Genomic DNA, 25,413 nt, shown 5'->3' on the forward strand with positions numbered 1-25,413 from the left:
TTATACAAGTGGTGGATGCTAAAATATTGAAAAGAAAAAGGGTACGGACAGGAAAATTGGTAGTGGACAACGTGGCACGTGAGAAGGAAGCAACCTTTCTTTGTTAATTTTTGTTTGTACACAGTAGAAACTACAAAGCAGCAATTTGCAGGAAGAAACTAGAAATTTGTTTTAAATTAAATTAATTTTTATTATTTTTAAAAAGTTAAAATATAATTTTATTTTATTAATTTAAAATTTTAAAATTTTTATTAGAGATAAATGAATAATTTTTATTTTAAGGAGGTAGGTGCCCCACCAACCTCTAAATACGTCACTGTATTATTATTATTTTTATATATTATATGAAAATTACATATTTACATAGAGAAATCCCAAAACCAATTTAATAAAGAAACTTATAAATACAATTTACACCGCATATTTCTTAATTTTTAAAAAATTACTTATTTAATCCATTGTATCCTTAAATATTTATGGTTAAAATTATTTAACTCACCAATCTCTTTTAACATTACATGAATTCAAATCTTATATTTTTTTTTGCCTCTTTTAATACTGTAATGATAAAAAAAATCTATAAATAATAAAACCTTACAAACTATCGTGGAAAAATAAGAATTCTTTTCAAAATATTTGTAGATATTGGATTTTGAATACTCCTTGCTCCTTTTCTTAACAATAAATAAATGAATATGTTGATATTTAAATTTAGTTGATTTAGTCCAAATTTATAATATACTCTCTTTATTTTAATGTGACTTTACTTTATATTATTATCACTAACTTTAAACTAATTATACAAATAATTTTATCATTAAAGAGATGAGGTAAATTGCTACATGGTAACAACTAAGACCACGTGAAAAAAAAAAATTGGTGAAAAGAAAATTCCTAAAATACTCTTACAAAAACTAACAAACCTATTATTTAACTAATTTTTTAAGAGATAATATAAACTACTCCTCCTAAATGATTTGTTATTACTGACTCCATTAAACTGCTTTGTCCATGTTGAGGCTTTAATGACTTCCATAGAACTCCATGGAAGCCTTTTGAAAGACAAATAAATTTCTATTTTTCTATAATTGCCGTAATAAAATCTCAAATAATATTGACCAAGGGACTCCATACCTTGTCAATTGTCCATGAATTCCTAAATTTTTCCTAATCTACTCAAGCAAGCTGCCGGAGTAAAACTGAGACGATCTTGCTTTTGGTATGATCAATTTTCAAATATCTTCAACAATTGGGCTATCTTTGAGAACATATTTAAAAAGTTATACAATTTAAAGATTAAGGACACTTTTTTAAAAAATAATTTCACATCTTCAATTTAACACAATAAATAGTGTTATTAATTTGAATCTACTAATAATTTTATAAAAATAGAAACCAGATTATAACGCATTTAAAAATTTTAATCTCAAATTTAATACAAAGATTAACCACAATTAAACCTTTCTATTTTAAAATAATTAAATATTATATTTTAAAATATCTAAAAATACTTGCGTGAGTCCATTGAGATAAACACGAGATTTTTGAAGTTCTATCATGGTTGGTTGGTAAGATGTCAATGAAAAAAATAAATAAACAGGGTTGGTTAGTCAACACTGTTTCGGGGGTAAAAGGAAAGGGAAATTAAGTAAAATAACCATAAAAATCGAAGGAAAATTTTGTTTGATTCAAAGGTGATAACGAGGGACGAAAGTGAAAGGGAGCTCCGTTTTTGTTATCTATCGTTTTGGAAATTGCCTGGAATCAACCGGCATCAACAATGGGAACTTGACATGTTTTTTACTTTTATTTGTAATTATTTTATTCATATTAATCTTAGATCTTGATAACTTTTTTAATTTGATTCTTCAATTTAGATTTTATCATGATACAATAATGCGATAATCTGAAATTAAATTACATCATTATCTAATTTAAAATATATTTTTTATAGTTTCTTTGTACTTCTATCTTATTTTTTAGATTTTATATAAAATTTTGAAATAAGAACATGACACAATTTTAAAGGGCAAGATCATTACACCTTAACAAAATTCAAATTTAGAGACCAAGCTTTACAAGTTCCATGACTAGTGTGGGTAAAAAGAAATTTGTTACCGCCAGATTTTTTTTTGACAAAATCCAACCGATTTTTGGAGTTAAAAATTTTCACCACATCTAGTAAATAATTATCCATATATATTGTTGTGATAAAACAATCGAGGTATAACAGTAAAAAGGGTAAACACTAGATTAATCATGTGGGAATCGCATGCATTGTGCAACTGATAGAACAAATATTATTAATCAAATATAGTACAACTTAAAGAGTAACTGAAATTTCATTACCCTCTTCCTAACAAAAAAGCCCAAAAATAATAAATTTACCTGTTCCTAATGTTTAAAGATGGATAAGGGACTCTGTGTCTAGCTATAATGGTGTTAATTCCTCAAACAATTGGCCCCAACATCAGATCCAAGAATTAAAAGGCTGCGAGATAATGAAACATAAGAAAGAATGCTGACTGATAGTGAGAGAACTATCTTACTAAGCTAATTTGAGCCTTCAATTCCTACGTTTTTTGTGTCCTCTTTCCCTATGGACGATTCATGTTTTAAAGGAAGATCTGTATTCAAAACAGAAGTGGCTGCAGAGAGTGTCTGACTTATTTCGGCAGGTGCCGGGTTCAGAGATTTCACAGTTCCATTAGGATAAGGTTGCTTCTGTCCAACTGCTCTATTTCCAGATTTTATGGCACCGTTCTCTGCAGGTTCTTGCTCACTACGTTTTTCACTTAGGGGTGACGGAAAGCACCTTGTTTCTACAGAGGACAAATCATCATTTAAGAACATTAATTAAAAATTTTGTAACTAAGACTTAAAATGGGAATCCAAAACCTAGATCACAACAATAAACTAAAATCTTCAACATGAGGCAGCAACTTAACCATTAGGAAATTTTTTGAGAAGGAACACTGGTTGGAGTTTGCCCTTTATTTATTATCCAAAACTTATGGGAGTTTAAATTTTGGAGTCTAGATTTGTGAAAACAACTAGCTTACCTTTTATGCTCCCACGAGTGATAAGTTGATTGAGAAAATCACGAAACACTGTCAAAACAAGACTTTCCTGCTCTGCATAAACCTCTGTGCATTCGTGCCCATTTAATGATTTCTGAGTAATATTTTGAGAAGGATCTGTCAATAAATCAGGTGACCCAACTGCCATAAACATTGTATCTTCTTCATCGCACATCAATGCACGTGTTCTAGGAGACAAAGGCATTCCGTTTTGCACACTGTCCTCATTTGCTCCACAGTCGCCACTTCTATTTGCATCTCCATGGTTCTCACTCTCACAATCGTCAGTAGCACTACTTAGAACACCATTACCATTCTCACTCATTTCATGCATCTGATTAGATGAAACCGTAGTTTCGATAGAGTCTCCCTTAGCTTGTTGATCCTTTTTGCCACTTTTCTCTGGAGATTGTAACTTTCACATTAGTACTGCTATATGGCATCTTCAACAAAAGTAACAAATTGTATTAAATTATGAACTTGATAAAAAAAAATTAACCGCAGAAGCCCAAGGTTATAAAGATCCATAGATCATGGAGGGACCAATATAATTAGTAAGACACAGAGTTCAAACCAACCCTTTTTCCTCTTTTGCTGAATGTATGGAACAGGTACCACAAATAAGATGACATTCGTAGGGAATCTATATGAAGCAAATTTTCCTTGCAAAAAAAGTAACAGATAAAAGAGTCTATAACAATCAATTCATCAACCATTAAGTCTTTCAAAGTCTAGAGCACAATAATTTGTCATAGATATAATTTTGAAGTGTAACCAAAGGAAATCTAGTGGACTTCTCAAAGATTATTGTTGTTCTTCTCACCATTTCCATCAATGGTCCCCATCTATATAATATTAACACATTTTTTGGTTGAGTTTTTAACTGATTGTTTCACTCTTTTTGCAATATTTCTTATTATGCCCCCCTATGCTATACAAGTATCAGAAAAGTTTTTCCAATTTCTTTCCAAAAAGGAGGGCTCTTCCAGTCACTGTGATGACTTCCAAAAAACTATAGACTTCTGACTTCACAGCTTCAGTTAAGGATGACAACGGGTCAAATAGCTGCAATTTTTGTAATATACAAATCCATACCCACAAATCTACTTTAAGATCCAAATTCATTTATTATCCACAATAAACCTGAGCACTACTATCCGAATGCAAACCCAATTTTAAAAATTATCCACCAGATATCCAAATCCACTAAATATCTGGATTTCTTAAAAAACTAAATGAAAATTTAAAAAGTAAGGCAGATATTCGAATATCTGAATCTTTTATCTGAAAAATGTAAAGCATATTCAGATAATGGATATACGAATCTAAATAAGTTATCTGCAAAATTAAATCAGTTACGGTTAATGACTATAGTTAATGTAGGCATCTACTGAAGATCGTAATTAGATTATCCAAATCCGCAGTATCCAAATTCACAAAAAGCAAGTCAAATATCCAAATCCAGACTATCTATTGCCATTCCTACCTTTGGTACTTGATCAACACCAGTCTATCTTCTTTTTTTATTTAGAACACCAATTTATCATTTAACAGTATAACAAGAAAGCAAATCCGCTTGGCTTACACAATGCACACTGCACAGTCATTACTTTCCAAATAAAATGCTTCTCAGTTTCGTCTATGCCCATAGTTGTAGTTTTCAAACATAACATCTAAAATGTAAATATAAAAAAGCCAGCTACTTTACCATCATCCCTATAATTTTACAGATGACAAAGCTTTATCATTCACCGCTAAGAAGGGAAACTGTATTGAGAAGAAGCAGATTGCAGGAAGATGCTTTGATACAAGAATAAAATTTGGAAATGTGTTATAGATTGATAGTGCATAAAACACATTCTTTCATTGTGGCAATCTCAGCCATATGATCAGCTAAAAAGTACCAATTAATACTGCAATGAAAAAGAAACAGGAACTTCGGTATTTATGAGTAACAATTATTACCTGCAGCAAGTGCCCTTCCAGCTTCTGATGAAACTAACACCAAAACAGAGCACAACTCCTTCACGTACTGTGGTTGGAGGATGTTTGCCAATGGAGATCTTCAATAATGCAAAATCACACTAATTAGCTCCTAAAAGGGGAAAATGAAACAGAAATGGATGTTTCTGTTAATTACAAGCAGAATAAAAATACACACACTTACTACCTGTACGAGAATTTTGAAGATCCCAATGATGCTTTATTAGCAGTGCCAGAAAGATGAGCAGATAATGGAGAACATGTGGCCAAAAGATCTCTTATATGGTTTTCCTGGTTGGAATTAGATAGATATAATGTTATATTAGTATCCACTTTTCCCTTGAAAGAAGAGAGTAAACCGAAATGCAATTCTTTTGGCTGCATTCTGTAATAATTACTCTCATGAGCGGCTAAGACAAAATTTAAGTGTTCTCTATTCACATACTAAAGCCATCCTTGGCATCAAATTGTGAAGGTACCGTACAGAGTAGATTATTCCTATTACTTGATAAGAGAGCCACAAAGTCCACCTATGAATCCTGTCTCATTTGGATACCATCACTAATACAAAAATCATTGATGCCTGATGGTAAGGGTAGCTATAAGATGATCACATAACATAGATAGGATAAAAAAGAATAATTTTTCTCCCAAGATTGCACAAGCCAAATCAGTGCCATTGATCAACCAAGATGATTCTTGCATATAACAATTCAAGGAATTACCTGCTGCTGCTGCTGAACAATCTTGTGAACTGATTGATCTTTCACTGCTAGACCAAATATGATTTCTTCACTTTTTCTCTTCTTAGATGTTGCAGGAATCCCAAAGCCCGATGAACCAACAGCACCGCTAATGGCTGCATTTGCCTGTTGCATGTAAGCCATGGAGTTATGATCTCCATGAACAAGAGCTCTTCTTTCTTCACTTCCTTCAAAGTTCTTGCAGTCCATGCACTTGCAATTCTCAGAGCATAGAATATTAGCTTGGAAGCACTCACAATACTTCTTGAGACAACTGGATTTCTTGCAGTGACACCCTTTATTGTGCTTTCCGACCATTTGGACATCATGTGCATCATCCTAAAGTTGTTTCCAGACAATAAGAAACTTTTAAAACTTGACAAAACCAAGTTTTCACTTGTTTTCTATATAAACAAATATATTGAACCTTGCATATGCCATTTCCACTGATGCAATAACACAATGCCAAACTTCACGTAAAAGTATAAAACCAAAATAATAACAATAGTAACAGTAATAGACTCAGCTTTACATTATTCTTCAAATTAGAACCTCAAAGGAAGGAAATAAGAAAGGGAATTCTCATCACCATCAGTTAGCAACATCCATAACAAAGCAGTTTGAAGATGTCAGATAATATACCCTAGTATCCTGAGGTCTGTGTGGACTGCTGGCAATCTTCGGTCTAAATGCATTTGGATTGCGTTCTAAGGTTGTTCCAACTGCTTCTTGCCTTGCTGCCTCATTCTCCACATTGTTATGGCAATTTAAGCAATTGCAACCATTACAATAAAACCCAGAAGAAAAGCACTCACAGTACCTAACAATAACCAAAAACAAAATGCTAAATGGTACCTGATAAATAAATGCAAGATAAAGATGACAGACCACAACCTTTTAGCAACAAGTTCAAACATACTTACAAATATTGGTCCAAATTAAATAAGAAAATTCAATTGATAATAGATCCTAAATACTTGGTGATCGATAAGCCATATAAACCAACTTGGTGTTAGTTAATAGTTATCTAATGAAGATTGTGTCACATTTCCACAAGCAAACCACTGGTTAAGAGGAAAAGATTAGAGATTCAACTAAAAATTTTTCCTCAAAGAGAATATATATATAACTAAGAATAACAGATCATCTACCACAGACAGAGCAAGAAAATGGAGTAAGCAAAAGCAAGATGCAATTTGAAAAATCACTCTTGTTAGGACAATGCTTCCTAAAAATAGTAAAAGTTAGGCATTTTGCTTAGTTCCACAAAAGATTAACATCACAAACACCATGTAGCACTTTATACTTATGACTTACTGATCGAGCATGTAACTAGAAAGATGAGATAGAATTTAAATATGTGTTAATAAACTTACAACTTCAAGCACCGAGAATTCTTGCAATTGCACTGCTTTTGTTTCTTTGGAGTCCCATCTTTTGCATCAGCATGCACTCTTGGCCTGGACCTTGGGGACTCCTGCTTGCTGGACAAACGTATATATCACAAAGAGTTAAAAACAACATCATGCAACAAGCATATTTCTAGTTACACACAATGTTCTCACTGTTCTACTATCAATAGTGTCAAAAATATTCCAAAGAGGTCTCTTTAAACAGAAAAGGCCGAAGAACCAAAGAACTTACATTGATATTAGAAGTTAAGTTGTTGCTTATTTATAAGACAAGAACAAATAATTGGATTCTAAAATTAGAATATACATACATACATACATACATACATACATACATACATACATACATATATGTCACGAAGAAGAAATGAATCTGCTTAAGGATCAACATAAATACGCTTATTTTCAAAACTAAGATCAACATAAATACGCTTATTTTCAAAACTAAGTAAAATTTTATGGTATAAAAACGTGATAATTATTTTCTAACAAATATAGAAAGGACATTAATAATCTAGAGGACACCAGAAGATTGCATGAAAAGCTACCTCAATTGATACGTTTGCGGCGGAAGCTCCTGAACCGGATGAGGCACCCGTTGCATGACGGTAACTGGCTGTGACGGAGGAGGCGGGGGCCGTATTTGAACTAGTGGCACCGGCGGGGACTGAGGCGACTGCACAGTTTGCGGCTGTAAACACAACCGCAATTGGAGTTCCTGCGGTTGCTGCTGAGACTTTGTCGGCAAAGGCGTTTGCGATTGCCATTGCGGTTGAGGCTGCGACTGCAATTGCATCGGATGATCAGGTAACGCCGCATTTCCCGACGCGCGACACCCCGCCGTGAAATCTAATTGCCTCGCCAATTTCTTCGGTGTGAAATCCGAAACCGTTTCTCCTTGCCCAATCATTCAAACTTCATATAAAAAATTATAAATAAATAAACTGACACTGAATTAAATCGAAATTCAAAAGAAAAAAATAAATCGCAGAGCTATGAATTTTCTTTTGATTTTACCATTCAAAATTCCGTTAACCAAAAAAATAAAGTCAAAGGAAAGATTTTGGAGAACTTGAGAGAGCTAAGCCGCCATAGCTAGAGCATTTGTACGGAAGTGTAAGCTTTTTTTTTTTTTTTTTTCTTCAGTCCCACTTTTCACTATCACTGCCTCAAAATCAAAATCTTTCAATTTGAATTTTTTAAAATAATGGACGGTTAGATTTGTTTCAGACTTAATCAAACGGGTGAAATTGAAAATTTTCTATCGACTGATGAGATTTGGGAGAAGAGTCAGGGTTGAATAATAGCCGTTGGATTACGATATGTTTAGGGCTATTTTCTGGGAAAGTAAAAGGGAGTGGAATTTGGCGCTAATGGAGTCCGAAAGCGATTGAATTCTTGTATTTTTCTTCACACGTGTACGGACAGGATTCGTTTGTGATCTAAAATGGACGGAAGATATTCTTCTAAAAGCCTGCAGAAGCAAACGCTATCGCTTTGACCGATTTATGAGGGACCCTCAGATAATTTAAAATTTGGGACTAAAGATATTTACTTCTTGAAATTGAATTCCTATTTCCTGAACTTTCTAAAAAGTATACATTAAAATTCCAAACTCGACTTCCATTTTGGAATTTTTAAAAAATAAAGAGATTAAAATTTTAAAAATAAAAATATATAGAATTTGTTTTAATAAAATATATATATGTATAGAATTTAAATCCAAAGTCAAGGGAGATATAGGACATATTTTAACCTATAAATAATTAAAATTTATTATTAAAAACTAAAGTAAAATTAATTTTATGTAAGTCCAGAAAATATAATATTTAAAAAAATCAGGAATATATATATATATATATATATATATATAGATACTAAAGCAACAAATAAGTAGTGAACGTTGTTGGAACCATTCCTCCACAGTCAACTTCAAATTGACGAAACCAATATATTACTTAAAAAGATAATCTAGAAAATTTTCATTTTTTCAGCAGGTTGGGCATGCGTTCTAAAAGCTAAGTCAACAGTTAAAATGTGAAAAATTATTTTAAATACGTTAATTAAAAAAACAAAAATTCAGAAAATTTTCAGATACTATAAGAAATGTTAAAAAATTTAATTGGCGTCAACCAAAATAGCTCCATACCTATCAAACATTGACCCGATTAGGGGTTATTTTAAGGCTTCGTTTGTTTGGGCGATTGACTGTGGTGCGGTGCGTTTAACTTACTTTTTGTCTCACGCTACAGTATCGCTACAGTATTTAATCTCACCGCTACCACTGTTTTTACACGAACCGCAGCTAAACACACCGTCCATCCAAACTCACCTTAAATATAAAGGATAAATTAACACTTGTTCTTTTATAATCAAACATAATGAACAAGAAAATAAAAGAGAAGAGAGCAAAATATAACTTACTTTTATTAATCAATTAAAATATTTACAATATTTTTTAATGTCTATTTTATAAACATAAGAAATACAAACGAAATTAAACTATACTTCTAATGAATATTAAAATTATAAAGTAAACTAAACTTATCTTAATTTTAATAGACATTTATCTAATAATAAAATATTTATAACAAAAGTAAAAGGACGTTTAATTATTAAATAACTCAATTATCTTATACATAATTAAGCATTTTGACTTTGATTACATCATGATGGTGTTGTTTAGGTTCAAACCAATGTTCTATTATCCAAATCCAAAATTTAAAGAAACAAAATTAAAATTTTTATATTAAACAAGTATCTTATTTTAAAAATTCATATTAATGTTTATTAGGTTTAGATTTCTATCAACCTAAATAAAGCTATTAGTACTTGCAATTTTAACCTAAATAAATGTATAATTATTAAATATTAAGTTGAACTAATTAATATACTAGATTATCATCATATGCATAATTTTATTTTTATCAATAAATAGTTAAGTGTAATGGAAAAATACATTATATTTTTAAAGAGAGGATATAGATTTAAATATTAAAGATGATATTATTGGGAAGGATAACCATGAATTTGAACATGAAGAACACCAAAAGAATATATACTAAATTATGATAAATGCTGAAAAATTATGTTATAAAAAGTTAATATAATATAAAATATAGTTTTAGTTGAAATCATAATGTTGAAATAGTGAAAATTATAATGACTTTGATTCAAATCTCATGATTTTCCTTTTCACTATGACATAAATGTTCCTAAATTTATCAAAATGTAAAAAAAAAATTACACTTTACATAATTTATCAAAACGTAAAAACAATATGAATACCCTCTATATAATACTTTTCTTATCTAAAAATATTTATCAAAATGTAAAGACATATAAGTACTCTTTAAATAACTTATCAAAATGAAGAAAATATAAATACGTCAGAATAATTTTTTTTCCTTTCTAAAAATAAATACCCTAGAAATAATATTTTTTCTTTTTAAAAGTAAGTTTTGAAGTAGTCTCACAATCAAATTGTGATTTGGTTGAGAGTAACACCAACCTAATAATTAATTTTTTAAAAATATTTCATCTGTTTATAACTTTTATTAAATGCTGCTAAGTTCAACTAATTTATTTGTGGTAATAGCTCAGGGAAATAGTTAGGATACAATTGGCATACTAATGAGGGACTCTTGATTTGTACTTCAGTATTCCTATTACTTATACTTTGGTGCTCTTGTTCCTAGCACTACGGTGTGATCTTGATTTGGTCTTCGAATACCTACCCTTCAACGCTCTTATTGTAATTCCAGACAATTTATCCTTAATAACCCTTCTTTATTTTTCTAAGCATACTAAGGGCTGAAGTTAACAAATTCTAATTTTGAGAATAACTTTGACATGATAAAAGAGGTTACTCGATCTATTTGATGCAAATATTTATGTGTTTGTGGAAATAAATTGCTCCCTGTTTTTCTAAATTATTATGTAGCTTCCATTTACACTACCTCTAAATGTTTTATTAAACCTTATATTTAGTCCGAACTACAATTCTAAAGGTAAGTATATAAAGTATTTCTATATTATTTTAGTAAACTTTATATTTGCGTATAGGTCTTTCGAACAAAAATTCGGTGCTTTTCGAAGAATGACAAGCATACACTATTGTCATCCTTGAAGAATATGAAACATTTGTATTGCAATTAACGTCTAGTGACGTGTACTAAAGAAGTAACTTTAAGTTGCATATATCTTTGTTTCATATCGCTGTCAGTTGTAATGGTACTAAACATTAATTATACTTCGTTTATTTTGGGTGCCCTTGAGCCAATTATTATAACTTTGAATTGAAGGCATGCATGATTAGATTTTCATGCTTTAATTTGGTTGCTGAATGGTTTTATATAAATTTAATAAGCTAACTTAACATCTTGAATGTTTTGAAAGATTTTAATTCTTTTCAATTATATTTCATGAATAAAGATGTTATATAATTATTTTCTGAATATGTTTTATAAAAATCTAGTTTAAAGGTGCTTCAGAAGTTGTTTTAGACTATAAAAATATGATTTTTTTTAAGTTATTAAAGCTTGATTTTTAATATAATGAAGTTTGAGGCTTAAAAATGGGAGTTTGGTGTACTGCACGTCAACTAGCAGAATGCCAAATTTAACAATATCAGGATTGGGGTTTGGTACCTGTGGCCCTTGGTTCCACACCCCCTATACTTTTTGGGGTCACTTCACTGATTAGAGCAAAAAGGGCTCTTCAATGCCCGAATTTGGTTCCAGACACTTTTAAATACCCAAGAATCAGTTTTAAAATCTTTTTATCAAGATTTTAAAACTTTAAAATTTTAGTTTATTCATTTTCTATGATTTTGTAAAAATATTTTATCATGTATTTTTTAAAATAAAGTATTGATTTTGATCTAAAAATGTCCCGTTAGCTCTTCTCGTTCGTACTGACCATCACGACGGATGAGAGGTGTTACACCATGACTTACACTATCCATCAAGTGATCCAATGCTTCACATAACATGGCAGCTTTGTTAGAATCGTAAAATAAGATATGATATAAAATTTAATAAACCAGGATCTATCACATTAAGAATAATACCATATGCGGAAATATACCTCAATCCATTGTTAGAGATTGCCCAAAAGATTTTGATCTTCTAATAAAATAATTTTTCTTTTAGTATAACTCACTGATGGGGATGAAAAAGAAATACAACATATATACTATTTCTCGGGACCATTACCCCTTTTTAAATAACGGATTATTAAATCAGTTTTAGGTATTTATAATTTGGCTCCTCATCAAATTATAAATACAACTTATGATGTCTACATATTATTTCTATGACACTTTAATACCTCTGACACTTATAACATAATTAGTTACTTAATTTTTTATCACACTTTGTAATAACATCATAAATTATATCATATGTGTCCATAATTGAGGATTGTAATCCAACAATCTTATGATGTCTTCAAAGTACCATGTGGTGATGACTATAAATTTGCCTTCTCCTCCAACAGTCATGGAAGTCGAGGATGGAATCTTGAAACCGATTTTTTTACAAAGTTAATCGATAGAGACCCAAGTTTCATTGCTGAAGCCATGTTGAACAACAATTGAAAGTGAGTTAAAGCCTAACAGCCTAGCTTGTTGTACCAGATTTTTTTTTCCATCATGTAAGCTCTAGCGAGCTTAGTATATGCATCTACGGAAAGCAAGTAGCTTAACAGCCTTGCTTCCGGAAATTCTCTTTTTTTCTTTTGCAAGCTCAAACGAGCTTTGTTTACATTTGTTGAAATCAAAGTAGCCTAACAGCCTAGATTGCAATAAAAAAAATACAAAAGAAGAATAGAAAAATAAGTGAATGATAGAATGAAGAATGTATGATGAATGATAGAAGAAGTCAGTATTTTTTTACAGCATAAAAGAAGCAAAAGGAAGAAGAAGAAAGCATGGTGAATATTAGAAGGAATAAAATTCAAGAAAGTAGAAGGAAGAAGTAGAATATTAGCCTATATCAATCACGTGCTAAAATGCCAAGAGTTTGGTAAATTATGGTAAAGATAACTAATAGGTTGTCAGTAGCAGTTACTCGAGAGTTCAGCTTAGCTGCGAGCTATATAAATAGCAATTGATGTAAACAGAAAAGTTTAAGTCTTCTATTGAATAAAATTCAGATCATTGCTTAGGTTTTAGTCTCTTTATATTTCTTGATGTATGATGATGTAATCCAAGGACAACCAGTATTTCTATCAAGTCTATGGAAATGAAGAGATGAGACCATTTAAAAACCAAAACCTCATGCTAAAAAAGGTAGAATTGGCAAAATTGTAAGAGGTGATAAGTCTTGGTTTTCTGTGTAATATGGATAAGAACCAGTACAATATGAGCCAACTGGAACTGGCTTTAAACCTTTTCCTCAATGTAGAGAGAGACCACTGAATAGAGTCCAATTTTCTGCCATCAATTGTCACTGAAGTGTAGAGAAGAAAATGTGCTCTGACTCGCAAAGGCAGAATAGAAACTGCCCATCACAAAAACAATGTTTCTTCAAACTCGTACTCTTCATAGTGTGCCAAAACTGGTTTGGCACGTCTGACTTTACAGTGTTTCTGATATAGAAGGTGCAGCGAAACGGATGCAGGAGGCTTGAACTTCGAATGCCTCCATGGAAATGTAAATATTTGCAAATTTTAATGTTTTCTACTTACTCTTGTATAATCTTGATTTAAATTAAGTTATTGAATTTAATAGTCATGTCATATTTTTAAAATACTCTCATTTTGTTTAAACACATTTACCCCTTTATTTTAAAGATAATGAAATTATTTAATCCCCTTTTTTGAAATTAAAACATACCACTGTCAATGCATGTGATAATAACAGGCAAAGCCGAAAGACAGGTAATGCCTCAGCTCTCTTGATTAACTAGTCCAATTCCCACTGTTAGCCCATCCTAAATTTTAATAATCCAAATTAATCCCTTTTAGCCCTTTTATTTAAAAGAAATTTCCATTTTTTGTCCCTCCTAAATATGACTATTCCAACTTTTAGCTTTGCCCCCACCCCAAAATTTTAACCCAACAAAAATCAAAGAGAGAATTTTAATCATAAGAAACTAAATTGTTAAAACATAGCAATGAAAATAGACATTAAAGATTGAATGCTACAAAACTTGGAAGAATTACAAGTCATAAGGAGACCCCTTCTAATCTAATTCAAATAAATAATTAAGGGTGTGTGTCATCTAAGCAAATGTGTTAATACACAAACGTAATGAGAAGAAACTTTACCTCCATTTCTCTTGCAGTTCTTTCCTCTCGGACAACCTCCATGTTACAAAGATGGCTGCTACGAGTGCCACGATTGTAATGAGTAGCAAGGCATAACTAAAATCTTCCGTGAGTGAATCATATGTCCTTGAAGGTGCAAGCTGCGTGAAAAATAGGTCAACTCCATGTGCAAAGACGAGGGTTGTCGATTCCAGCTTGGCTGGCACTGTTATTATACCTCGAAGACCTTCCACTCTAAGCGCATGTGTAACATAGGACTGGAAGCAATTCATGAACAGCCATCACTTATTCTATACTTACAGAGATCGAGGAAGAGAGAGTTATAAAATAATATATGTTTATGTTTTAACTCCATCCATAAAATGGTCATGGGGCCCTCTTATAATACACAATTCATGGACATCCATCACTTATGCTACTTGATCATAATATGATCGTGATTGCATCCTTTTGTTTTTACCCAATCACTTATCCTCTGCTTCATTGAGTGAAGTGATCTATTTATTTTTAATGAGAGAAAAGATGACAATTTTCCATCCTAATATATAAAACCCAACCAAATCCTCCAAGAGAAAATGAGAAAGATGTAAGTTAAGTACACACATTCACAACACTATATTTTTTGAATTTTTCATTTTCTTTCCCCTCATTTTTCAACTCTACCAAGCAATGTATGGAAAGAAAATTAGTAAATTACTTTTTCTTTCCATTTTTTCATATTTTATACCAAGCACCCCAATAGAATTTCCTTTCCTCTACTTTTCTCCTCCTCTGATATTCCATCTTCCCAATTTTTTTGTTTTCAGTTTTGCTTGGTTGCATGCATACTAACCGTGCCTCTCAAGACAGCATTTCTCAATGTATTTGCGAGTGTGTATATACAAATATATATTAAATAAAAAATGGATGGTCGGGGAGGAAACTAACCTGAGGAATAATGGGTAACGAATCTGTTAGTGGTATAATGCCTTCTTCCTTTTCTGCTTGTGTAGGATTAACTGTTCGACGAGGATCCAGGAAACGCTTATCAAGTGCCAAAACCTGTAAAACAGGATTACAATCATGATACGGGCAGAAGTATCATTCAACTCTAACATTCATAGTAAAGACAATCAAATTTAACTCCTTAAAAGAAAACACGAACAACTCGTAATGAAGCGGTACAGATAACTCCACGTTTTAGTTCTTCTGGAAAATTTTAATTTACCTGATCACCAATTGTACCAAGGAGAAGCTGCTTGGAAGTTATACCCTTTGCTGTAGATGTCACAGCTATAGCTTTCAAAGAATGAGTAAAAAAGTAGGACTGTGATTTTGTTATGACCTCAGGTCGAGAAAATAAAGAAATTGGTGAAGTAAGGTTGTGCTTTCCAAGAACAAGCTTCCAAACGTCTTTGTTGTCCTGTGGATGGTATTTTAGTTGGAAAAAGATTAGTTTAATTGAAGTAAAGATACAAGCAACTCAGCATAAAGAATTCAAGTTCCACCACTTACAGCCCGAGACTGGTCATAAATTTCAATGACAGACATCTCATATCTGTGCGCTCTAAGATTGAAGTAGTGGTAGACAACCCAGTTCTCACTAAAAACCTATGAGAAACAAAAAGCCTTTTCAATTGCATCCCTTTAATAGCATTTTATGACACCAATATGAGAGAATAAGTATCTTACAGCATGAACAGGGCCCTGCGAACCATGATGAGTAACCCGGTGCAATATACGACCTGTTACAGTGTCAATAAGATATGCAACCAACCACGATTCTTCTGGTGTAACAGACCCAATTTCACCACTGCCTTTGGGTGCAACAGTTGCCACGAAAAGTAGATTCCTTGATATGTATTTGTACATGACATCCTCGTCTGCTACAACCTTCGCTTGAGTATGTACCACCTGGAAAACTCAAAAAATCATTTCAGTATGTTTTATGCATGCAGCATTCCCAGCAATGCACCAATAAACATTCAAAATGCAAAAGAACGGGTGCAATTGGGAATTAAGTCAATTAACCAAATTTACCTAATCTTCCAAAACATCCCTTAGCAATTGCATTAAAGCACAACAAACTCATACACAATTGGTTTTAAGAAGTCAATAGCAAAAGGAGAATGAAGCTGCAAGTCATGCAATGGTCAAGAGTCTTCAGTTGAGAAGTGCATAACCAAAAACTTAAGAAAGAAGTCATTTCATGCGATAATGCTATACAGTGCGACTGAGTCCTGAAAACTTGTAAGATCACCATGCAGGTTGACAAAAAAAAAAAAAAACAACAACAAAAAAAAAACGGAAGTCATTGGGAAAAAAATGGGGGAGGGAGAAATGCTTTACCTCATTCAATTTTCTAGTGACAGTTGCAATGGTCTTTTCTGATTCCGAGGGGAATACAACTGACCATAAATCCCTTGTGTCAAAGCAGAATTCATCAGCCACTTCGCCAGTGCACTTGCACTTCAAAGCATGCCCCTTGATGATGCCATTTTGATCCTCCACTGAATACCAGTATATGTTTGAAAATTCACGTTTGAAGATGCTAAGAGCCCCAGAAGTTTTAGGGTATAGATGTGCATGTTTATCAGCATCGATCAGCAGATGCAGTCGCTGTTCTGTTGAATCTGTATATGGAAGTGGAATAACTTGTACAACAGCATGATCAAGACTTAAAGAACTAAGCTCCTTTCCCGTGTAAGTGTCAACAAAAGAAAGTACACCTGATGTATCTGAACTTGGACCACACCTGCTAACTACAAGCACAGATGGATTTTCATCCATAGCATGATGATGAGGAACTTGCCACTGGTACAAGTTTAATCCTATTGGAGATTGACATGCCTCTGATTTGTGTAGAGACCGTAGCAAATAAGACCAGACAATGCGTCCATCTCCAGTATGCAACGCAAAAAGTTTCCCTGCCCTTGTTAATACTATGAGCAGCTTCCGGAAGCCATTGTGGTCTCGGGTCATTTTGCTCTTTTCAGAACTTTTTAGTCTCATACTTTGTATGGCTGCCATATCCTCAGGGCTTGCAAGCATTAGTGTTCCCTTCAGCTTCAACATATGTCCCTTAAGAAAGGAGCACATTTAGAAACCATGTTGTCAAAATGCATCTTCAAGTCCATTTTCAAATAGTGGATAAAATTATAGAAGCTTTGATGGTTGGAAGTTCATATTTCTAAAACTAAACATCTTATCCAAATAGTGAAAAACCATTTAGCAAATGCTCAGATGAATACCAAGAAAAATGTATGCTCAGATATATATATCTCCATAGTCTTTCTAATTTGTGAACCACATTAAGACTTCATGCATATGATAATTCAACATGTATCCAAAACATAACCAATAATTAATCATCAGTTCCAATATAAACAATTATGTGTTTCAATGAGAACAAAAATAATATTGTCCAAATCTTAAAATGTTCATAGCCATACCTTAAGCCATTCAAAGAGGTTGTGCTCCACTTTTGCAACAGATACACCATCCCTTTCCACAGGAAGTTCTGAAGTTGTTACATCAATAATTGATGCCAGACCATCTTCCCTGCTCCAGACAATCTCACCTTGTTGTAATAACAACAATGAATGGTCTTCCATCACAATCAAAACCCGAAATCCATAAGACCTATCAGTTCGGATATAATTATTTATGAAAACCTTGTGGACAAGCCCTCTTTGCCGGTCCATCTTAACGCTTTCTTTAAGCAAATTACCATCCCAATCATGTGCAAGTTTCACTGTGAGATGAATCTCACTGCTTGCATGCTGAATCAATGCAAATGCTTGTTGATCCTCGGAGATTGAGAGAGCATCACTAACAGCTATTTCATGAGTTGTTTTTTCCACGACTTCTAAGTTGCCTTTACCTATCACTCTAATAAATATAGTAACTGCATCTGTTTTAATCGCAAATATTCCTGAGACTGATGAAGGTATTATTACTGCCGGTCCTAAAGAATCCTCGACAAGATTTGAAATGGGTGTCTGTTGAGAACTAATTTTTCCATCTTGAAAACTTATTGTGAGCAAAATTGACCCTGTGGAATCAAGAGCCACAACTGTCTCAGTGGAAACTAGTGAAACTTGTCCCAAAAACCCACTAGAAAAAGATGCACTTTCATGCTTCAACAACTCTCCATTCTTAGCATTGATTTGGTACATCTCAAACTGGGAAAAAGCAGCAAACCCTACAACATGTATTAAATCACTGCCGGGAGGCAGAATTACCTGCTGAACCTCAAAGCTGCAAGTAGCATGGCAACGCAATACATCAATAATACCATTGTTTACAAATGGGAGGGGGAATCAGTTGAAATATAATACTTTCAAATTCAACTAACCTTTCTGCTTCAAAATCCTTCTTCCAAAGAACCTCACCATCTATACAAGATATAGCATGGAGACGGCCATTGCTAAAAACGACAAGTACATTATCCTTATCAAATTTCAAGTTTGTCTGCACAGTATAAACACAGTCAATCTTCATAGGTTTTTAGGATCATAGAATGAATAATATAATTTCAATCAACAAATTAAACAAAGGATGGAAAAATGGCAGGACGTCAAGTTCTAATGGACAATAAAAGTTACAAACACAAGATATGTTCAGCAAAGCATCCTTCTGTACATAAACTAGCCTTGTTTTATTGGATATTGTAAAGATAATTAAGAATCTTTTAGATGAAAATTCAGCAAGAATAATCTTGATTGTATGAAGGAGCATCTAATATAGAATGGCTTGGTACAAAATTTCAGTGACCATGTTCGACTAAAAACAGACTGTCGAAGAATAGTAACAAAATAGATGTTAACTGGAAGAATCTGACTAAAGAAAATTCTAATACTAACCGGCACTAATAAGAATGATTTTGAGTGCTTTGGACCCTGAAGTGAAGATTCCCACACCATCTGCCCATCAGGAAGGTTCCATGATCTTAGAATACTTCCTCCCGATGAAAGGGTAATGACATCTGCAAGAATGAAATTTATTCAAAACTTAATCAGCTAAACAAGCACTGAAGTCAGACCTTTCCTCGGTGAATCCAGAAACAGAAACCAACACTTAAAAACAAGTTGAAAAATGAATGAAACAATAAATACAAATAAGATAACAACAAAAACAAATTCAAATATAAAAAGGCCACTTAAGATTCTTCTCTGAACAAAATATGGATATGCAAACACTTACATTTGCCAAGACCGATATCAATTCCATCGATAACATCATCAGCCCCAAGCAAATGTCTCCAAACTACATAAAACAAACAAACCATCATCCCAAAAAGAATAATAAGCTAAATAAACTTCAACCATCAGTAATCGAATTGGATTTGACTTACAAATCTCGCCGTGGCGGAGATCAAGTGAAGCAATAACATTCTCTTCGGTGGAAACTACGACTCGTTTTCGACCAGCTCTTTGAGAGGAGAACACTGCTTGCTTCACTTTGCCGATGTATTGTTGATGCCTAAGATTAAACAATTTAATTAAAAACAAAAATTAGATATACATATAAAGAATCGAAGCTAAATTTGAATCGAATTCAACGAAGTAAAGTTTGAATTAGAACTTACCAATCCATGAGGCCTACTTGATCTTCATAAAGAGAAAAGACCGGACTTAGAGAAGAGGAGAAGAATAAAATAAAGAGAAAAAAAGACCTAATCGCCATAGCTAATTGCTATGAGGATTGAAGAAAAAAAAAAAGCGGTATCCGTCTCTCTAGAGAGTGAAAGAGAAACAGATCTGAGAAAGTCGAAAGGGGGAGGAGTTTGCAAGGTCTAACTATGGCTTCTCTACTTCCGTTTTAGTTACATATAGCCGGCTTTTTTTTTTATAAGGTTTAATTCCTTTTCTTTTAACCCCTCTATTTTACAAAAATTGATAATTTAATCCTCTAATTAACTTTATTAAATTTGGACTTAATATATAATTGGTTAGCTATTGGACACTTTTTTTCATCCAATAAGAAATAATATTAATTTTTAATGCGAAGAGTATTAAAATTTTAATGGTACCAAAATCACAACTCACATTGCGGTTCATATTTAATTCATAAAAATTTAAAATATATTTAAAAATTCAATAGAACTTTTAAAAGAAGGCTTAATATAATATTTAGTACCTAAACTTGACACTTTTCTTAATTTGATACTTAAACTTGACACTTTTTCTTAAGTTGGTATTTATACTTTTTGAGGCCCAATTTGGTACTGAACTTGACTTTTTTTCCTAATTTGGTTCCTAATCTTTTTTTTTTTGTTCGATTCGGTACTTGTCAAACATTTTCAAATTACTCCAATATAATAACAATATTAATTTTTATGAGTAGCAAAAATAATAAATGTATGACCAACATGTGACAAATTATATGATATTTTTATATTTTATATGTTTAAATATTTTTAGTTTTATATAATTAATTATTTTATTAATTGAAAATAATGAATTTGTTTTAATTTGAGGTTTTAAAAATCTCTTTTTATTTAATATTAATTCAATAAACATACTTCAATACCTATTTTTTAACATGAGTTTCCTCTAATCTTGACAATATTTTTGTAGCATAGTAAACAAATATATATATCGTTAGTGTTTTGCATAATTTATATAATATTTAATAAAATTAAGTACCAAATTGAACCTAAAAAAAGCTTAGGTAACAAACTAGGAGAAAGTGTCAAGTTCAAGCATCAAATTGGACTAAAAAAAAGTTTAGGTACCAAATTAGAAAAAAATGTCAAGTTCAGATACCAAATGTTATATTAAGCCTAAAAGAATTATTCAATGAAATACGATTAGAATGCTAAAAGGGTTGCAACTAGACCTATTCATGGGTTGGGTTACTCACCCAGGCTTGAAATTTGAGAGGATTTGAGTAAAAATATTAGGTCCAAAAAATGAGCTTGGGCAAAAAAATAGGTCTGTTTAAAATATGGGCTAGGTTCAGTCTTGAACATTTAAGGCCCAAACCCAATCCGAATCGTTTTTAAGTTTATAATACTTTATATTGTGTAACTTAAAACACATTAAAAAATATATACTAAATATATAATACTACTCTAATTTAAACATTAAAATAATGTTAAGATAACTATATAAAATTTTCAATAAATAAAAATATATACAATTATTAAATATTAAAATAATATAATATAAATATATATTTTAAATTTTTTAAAAATAATATGGGTGAGCCTAAAATGGCTTGAATTAATCTTTTGTAAATATGGGCGAGTTTGGCAAAATTTTAAACCCATATTCTAGGCCAGCCTGTAACGCCCCCACGCCCGAGACCATCGCCGGAGTCGAGTATGAGGTGTTACTAAGCTTAATTTAACATATTTAGAACTTTGGATTATTTATTTCTACATTCACAGCTTTTAAGCTACTTGCATCATAGTCACAAGAAAAATCATATCTCGAGTTACGAAACTCAAAATCAAGATCCGTAAATTTTCCCTAAATCTAGACTCATATACCTATCTACTAATTTTTTTTTAGAATTTTTGGTTGGGCCAATTAGTACAGTTTATTAGTTAAAGTCTCCCCTGTTTCAGGGTTCAACTACTCTGACCTCTGTGTATTACGAATCAGATATCTCCCTGTACAGAGCTTCAATGACTATGCCGTTTGTCTCTAATAAAACTAGACTCAATAAGGAATCTGTACATATAAATCATGACTTCTAATTATATTTTTAAAATTTATGGTGAATTTCCAAAGTCATAACAGGGGATCCAGAAATCGCTCTAGCCCTGTTTCACAAAAACTTAAACATCTCATAAAATATAGCTCATATACCTGTTTTGCTTCTTCCATATGAAAATAGACTCATCAAGCTTCGATTCCATAACTTATTCATTATTTAATTCCATTTCTACTATTTTTAGTGATTTTTCAAATTCACGTCACTATTGCTATCTGAATCTATTTTATGGTAAATTTTACCTATTTCATGGTTTCCATGGATTAGCTAGCAATTTGACATACATAACACCAAATATGATCATGATTAGCCATTCCAATGGCTAATCATTACTAAGCATTTCCATACCACTCAATAACCATATCATAAGACCATATATACAAAATAATTATAATGCTATACATGCCATACTCAAAATATACAAGCCATTATGCCGAGATGGTATACGGATAGTGTGAGCGAGCCTCCGACCGTTCCCGATTTCCGAGCTGGCTTGTCAAAACTACAAGGAATGAAAAGGAGGGAGTAAACATAAATGCTTAATAAGTTCACATGCAAATAGCAAGTAACATAACCATATAAGCAAACATAAAACATCATTTGCACAATCATCACCAAGACATTCATATCACATTTTCATTTATCATCTTACCATATTGTTGTTATATCGATTTTTCAACTTTGAGGGTTAAGTACATACTGTTCAAAGTACCCATTTCACAACACTTACCAATCGTCCCTTTCATCTTGAGTATTCCTCCATTTTAGTAGAACTTTACCCGTTGAACACATCGGAATATAATTCGGATACATGGAAAGTTTGCACATAAGTGCCACTTATGTAGCCAAGCTACCATGTAACCCGCCCATAAGTGAACTCGGACTCAACTCAACGAGCTCGGATGCCTAGTTACATCTCTCGCTCGAACTCGGACTCAACTCAACGAGTTCGGACATTCGCATCCATAAGTGAACTCGGACTCAACTCAACGAGTTCGGATGCTCAACCATCCTAGTGACATGTCACTTGTATCCTAATCTATTCCTAAGGTTCAAACGGGCTTTTTCCCTCGATCTCACATTTTTCGTCTTCCATGGAATATCGGAACCGATACTCGGTAGCAATTCATATTTATCAAGTAGTAAACATAATTTGCATATTACTCAACATTAACCACAAAGCATAATATTTCACGATAAAAAAATCAGCATATCATATAATTAACATCAATAACTTAAAAATAACAATTATGCTACATTATTTACACATGAACTTACCTCGTATGCGAAAATGGCTACTTTTGCCATTTCGTTCACAATTTGGTATTTTCCCCATTTTAGCCCGAATTTTAGTTTTCCTTGCTCTATCATTTAAAATATAGTCTAATTAGGACTCACATTATTCAAATTGACCCAAAATCATATTTTGGAAAAATTACAATTTTGCCCCTAAACTTTTGCCCCAAAGCTCGTAAATTAAACTCCAGCCTATTTTCTTATGTTTTATGACATGCTGATCATTTTTCCCTTCTATGGAAACACCAAATTCTCACTCTAACATTTACTTATGACTATTAGGTATTTTTACCGATTAAGCCCTTTTGCTCGTTTTCACTTAAAATCGAGTAGCACAAGTTGTCTAACATAATTTAAAACCTCATATTCTATCATAAAACACCAAAATACACAAATTTCACCTATGGGTATTTTTCCAAATATAAACCCTAGGTTAAATTATTGCTAGCATAAGCTAAATCGAACTAGGGACTCCAAAAGCGTAAAAATCATTAAAAGCGAGGCTAGAACGGACTTACAATCGAGCTTGGAAGCTTGAAAACCCTAGCCATGGTTTCTCCTTGCTATATTCGGCCATGGGGTTGAAGATGAGCAAAATTGGCTTTTAATTTTGTATTTTCATTCATTTTACCCCTAAATGACCAAAATGCCCTTACTACTAAACTTTCCAAAAATTCCATCCATGTCCAATTTTTGTCCATAGACTTAGAAATTGGTAAAATTGCTATTTAAGACCTCCTAATTAATATTTCAAAACAATTTCATACTAGAAACTTCTAGAATGCAAGTTTTGCAAATTATTCGATTTAGTCCCTAATTTCAATTTAAGCACTTTATGCATAAAATTTCTTCATGAAATTTTCACACAATCATGCAATCATATCATAGACCTCAAAATAATCATAAAATAATTATTTCTATCTCAGATTTTGTGGTCACGAAACCACTATTCTGACTAGGCCCAAAATCAGGATATTACAACTCTCCCCCCCTTTAGGGATTTTCGTCCCCGAAAATCTTACCAGAAAAGTGGTCGTCACTTTTAATCTCATATTCGGTGCCAAAGAACTTTCACTTAGACTGTACCTCCAATACATCTCTTTAATTTCTCATATGATCTGAAAGCTTACAGTCTCAACTCTCAACTGTTATTAAATTTTCAACCCTTCTCAGTTTCCCATGATATCATGACACAAAACTCGGATCTTAACTTGATTAATGGAGACCGGAATTCTAAGAAATCCAACAATCAAAGAGACCTAAAATTCCATGAATCTGATGAGTAGGAATTCATTCAATCTGAATCGATTTATAGATCTCGCTAAACATTTAACAATAGGATACATCACATTTTCCTCTTTCTGCTATGGAATTAATTCTGATATGGCCTCAAGAATAATCTTTCTCATTTCCATCCCAATGTCAACACTGACAAGGATAATTTTGATAGATTCCAATGCTCGGCTTTAACCCCTTTAACAACTCCAATTTTATGTAACATCGAATGCTCTAAACTATCACATTACCTCACTGTCTTGAAACACATCACAATTCATACAACAGTACATTACTGAAAGTCAGGAAGCCTTTGCTCAATGTAGACTAGTCTAGTTCAGACGCTTCGGTTACCAATATTCTCATCTATCCGAACTCTGTCAACATGTAATAAACTTTTCAGCTTTCACAAGATGGAAACCTTATCATTCGTAGTGACTTAAACTAATATTCAACTCTTTCTAATAAATATACACTTCTCGTTCAAACTATTTACTCTTTTATCCGTACAAAATGAAATTCTATTATCGACTTGGGAAAATAATCCGACATAATTGTCACATGAAATCTTTCAAATAAATAATTTACCATACCGACTGAAACTCGCTTTTATCACCTATGCCTTTCTTGATGTCAAATCCTTACGTA

At 32.4% G+C, this 25,413-nt stretch overlaps 2 protein-coding genes across 2 annotated transcripts; both read right to left on the reverse strand.

The window, feature by feature from the left end:
- Window positions 1–2,277: 2,277 nt before the first annotated feature.
- LOC108484156 (protein tesmin/TSO1-like CXC 6) lies at window positions 2,278–8,414 on the reverse strand. Its single transcript, XM_017787844.2, has 9 exons — window positions 8,236–8,414; window positions 7,767–8,133; window positions 7,183–7,290; window positions 6,449–6,626; window positions 5,789–6,145; window positions 5,251–5,354; window positions 5,046–5,143; window positions 3,063–3,482; window positions 2,278–2,822 (listed from the first exon to the last, which is right to left on the reverse strand). The coding sequence occupies exons 2-9, from the start codon at window positions 8,126–8,128 to the stop codon at window positions 2,554–2,556; spliced, it is 1,896 nt and encodes a 631-aa protein (XP_017643333.1). The 5' UTR covers window positions 8,129–8,133; window positions 8,236–8,414; the 3' UTR covers window positions 2,278–2,553.
- Window positions 8,415–14,299: 5,885 nt separating this feature from the next.
- LOC108486312 (uncharacterized) lies at window positions 14,300–20,314 on the reverse strand. Its single transcript, XM_017790299.2, has 12 exons — window positions 20,060–20,314; window positions 19,826–19,953; window positions 19,675–19,737; window positions 19,335–19,456; window positions 18,827–18,942; window positions 17,922–18,729; window positions 16,819–17,550; window positions 16,162–16,383; window positions 15,985–16,080; window positions 15,698–15,892; window positions 15,418–15,531; window positions 14,300–14,747 (listed from the first exon to the last, which is right to left on the reverse strand). Exons 1-12 carry the CDS (start codon window positions 20,155–20,157, stop codon window positions 14,487–14,489), a joined length of 2,955 nt encoding a protein of 984 aa, XP_017645788.1. The 5' UTR covers window positions 20,158–20,314; the 3' UTR covers window positions 14,300–14,486.
- Window positions 20,315–25,413: the final 5,099 nt, after the last annotated feature.

This window comes from Gossypium arboreum, chromosome 6 (genome assembly GCF_025698485.1).
Source record: "Gossypium arboreum isolate Shixiya-1 chromosome 6, ASM2569848v2, whole genome shotgun sequence".
Taxonomy (NCBI): Eukaryota; Viridiplantae; Streptophyta; class Magnoliopsida; order Malvales; family Malvaceae; genus Gossypium; species Gossypium arboreum.

Bases quoted from the DNA above. Each gene is read 5' to 3' on its own strand.
- LOC108486312 (XM_017790299.2), bottom strand. From the start codon at position 20,157: ATGGCGATTAGGTCTTTTTTTCTCTTTATTTTATTCTTCTCCTCTTCT. The intron at 19,738-19,825 runs GTAAGTCAAATC...TGTTTTATGTAG, and splicing joins TCTCCGCCACGGCGAGATTT to TTTGGAGACATTTGCTTGGG. The intron at 16,081-16,161 runs GTAAGATACTTA...TGTTTCTCATAG, and splicing joins CGCAGGGCCCTGTTCATGCT to GTTTTTAGTGAGAACTGGGT.
- LOC108484156 (XM_017787844.2), bottom strand. From the start codon at position 8,128: ATGATTGGGCAAGGAGAAACGGTTTCGGATTTCACACCGAAGAAATTG. The intron at 5,355-5,788 runs GTAATTCCTTGA...AATTCCAACCAG, and splicing joins TTGTTCAGCAGCAGCAGCAG to GAAAACCATATAAGAGATCT. The intron at 5,144-5,250 runs GTAGTAAGTGTG...GCATTATTGAAG, and splicing joins TCTTCAAAATTCTCGTACAG to ATCTCCATTGGCAAACATCC.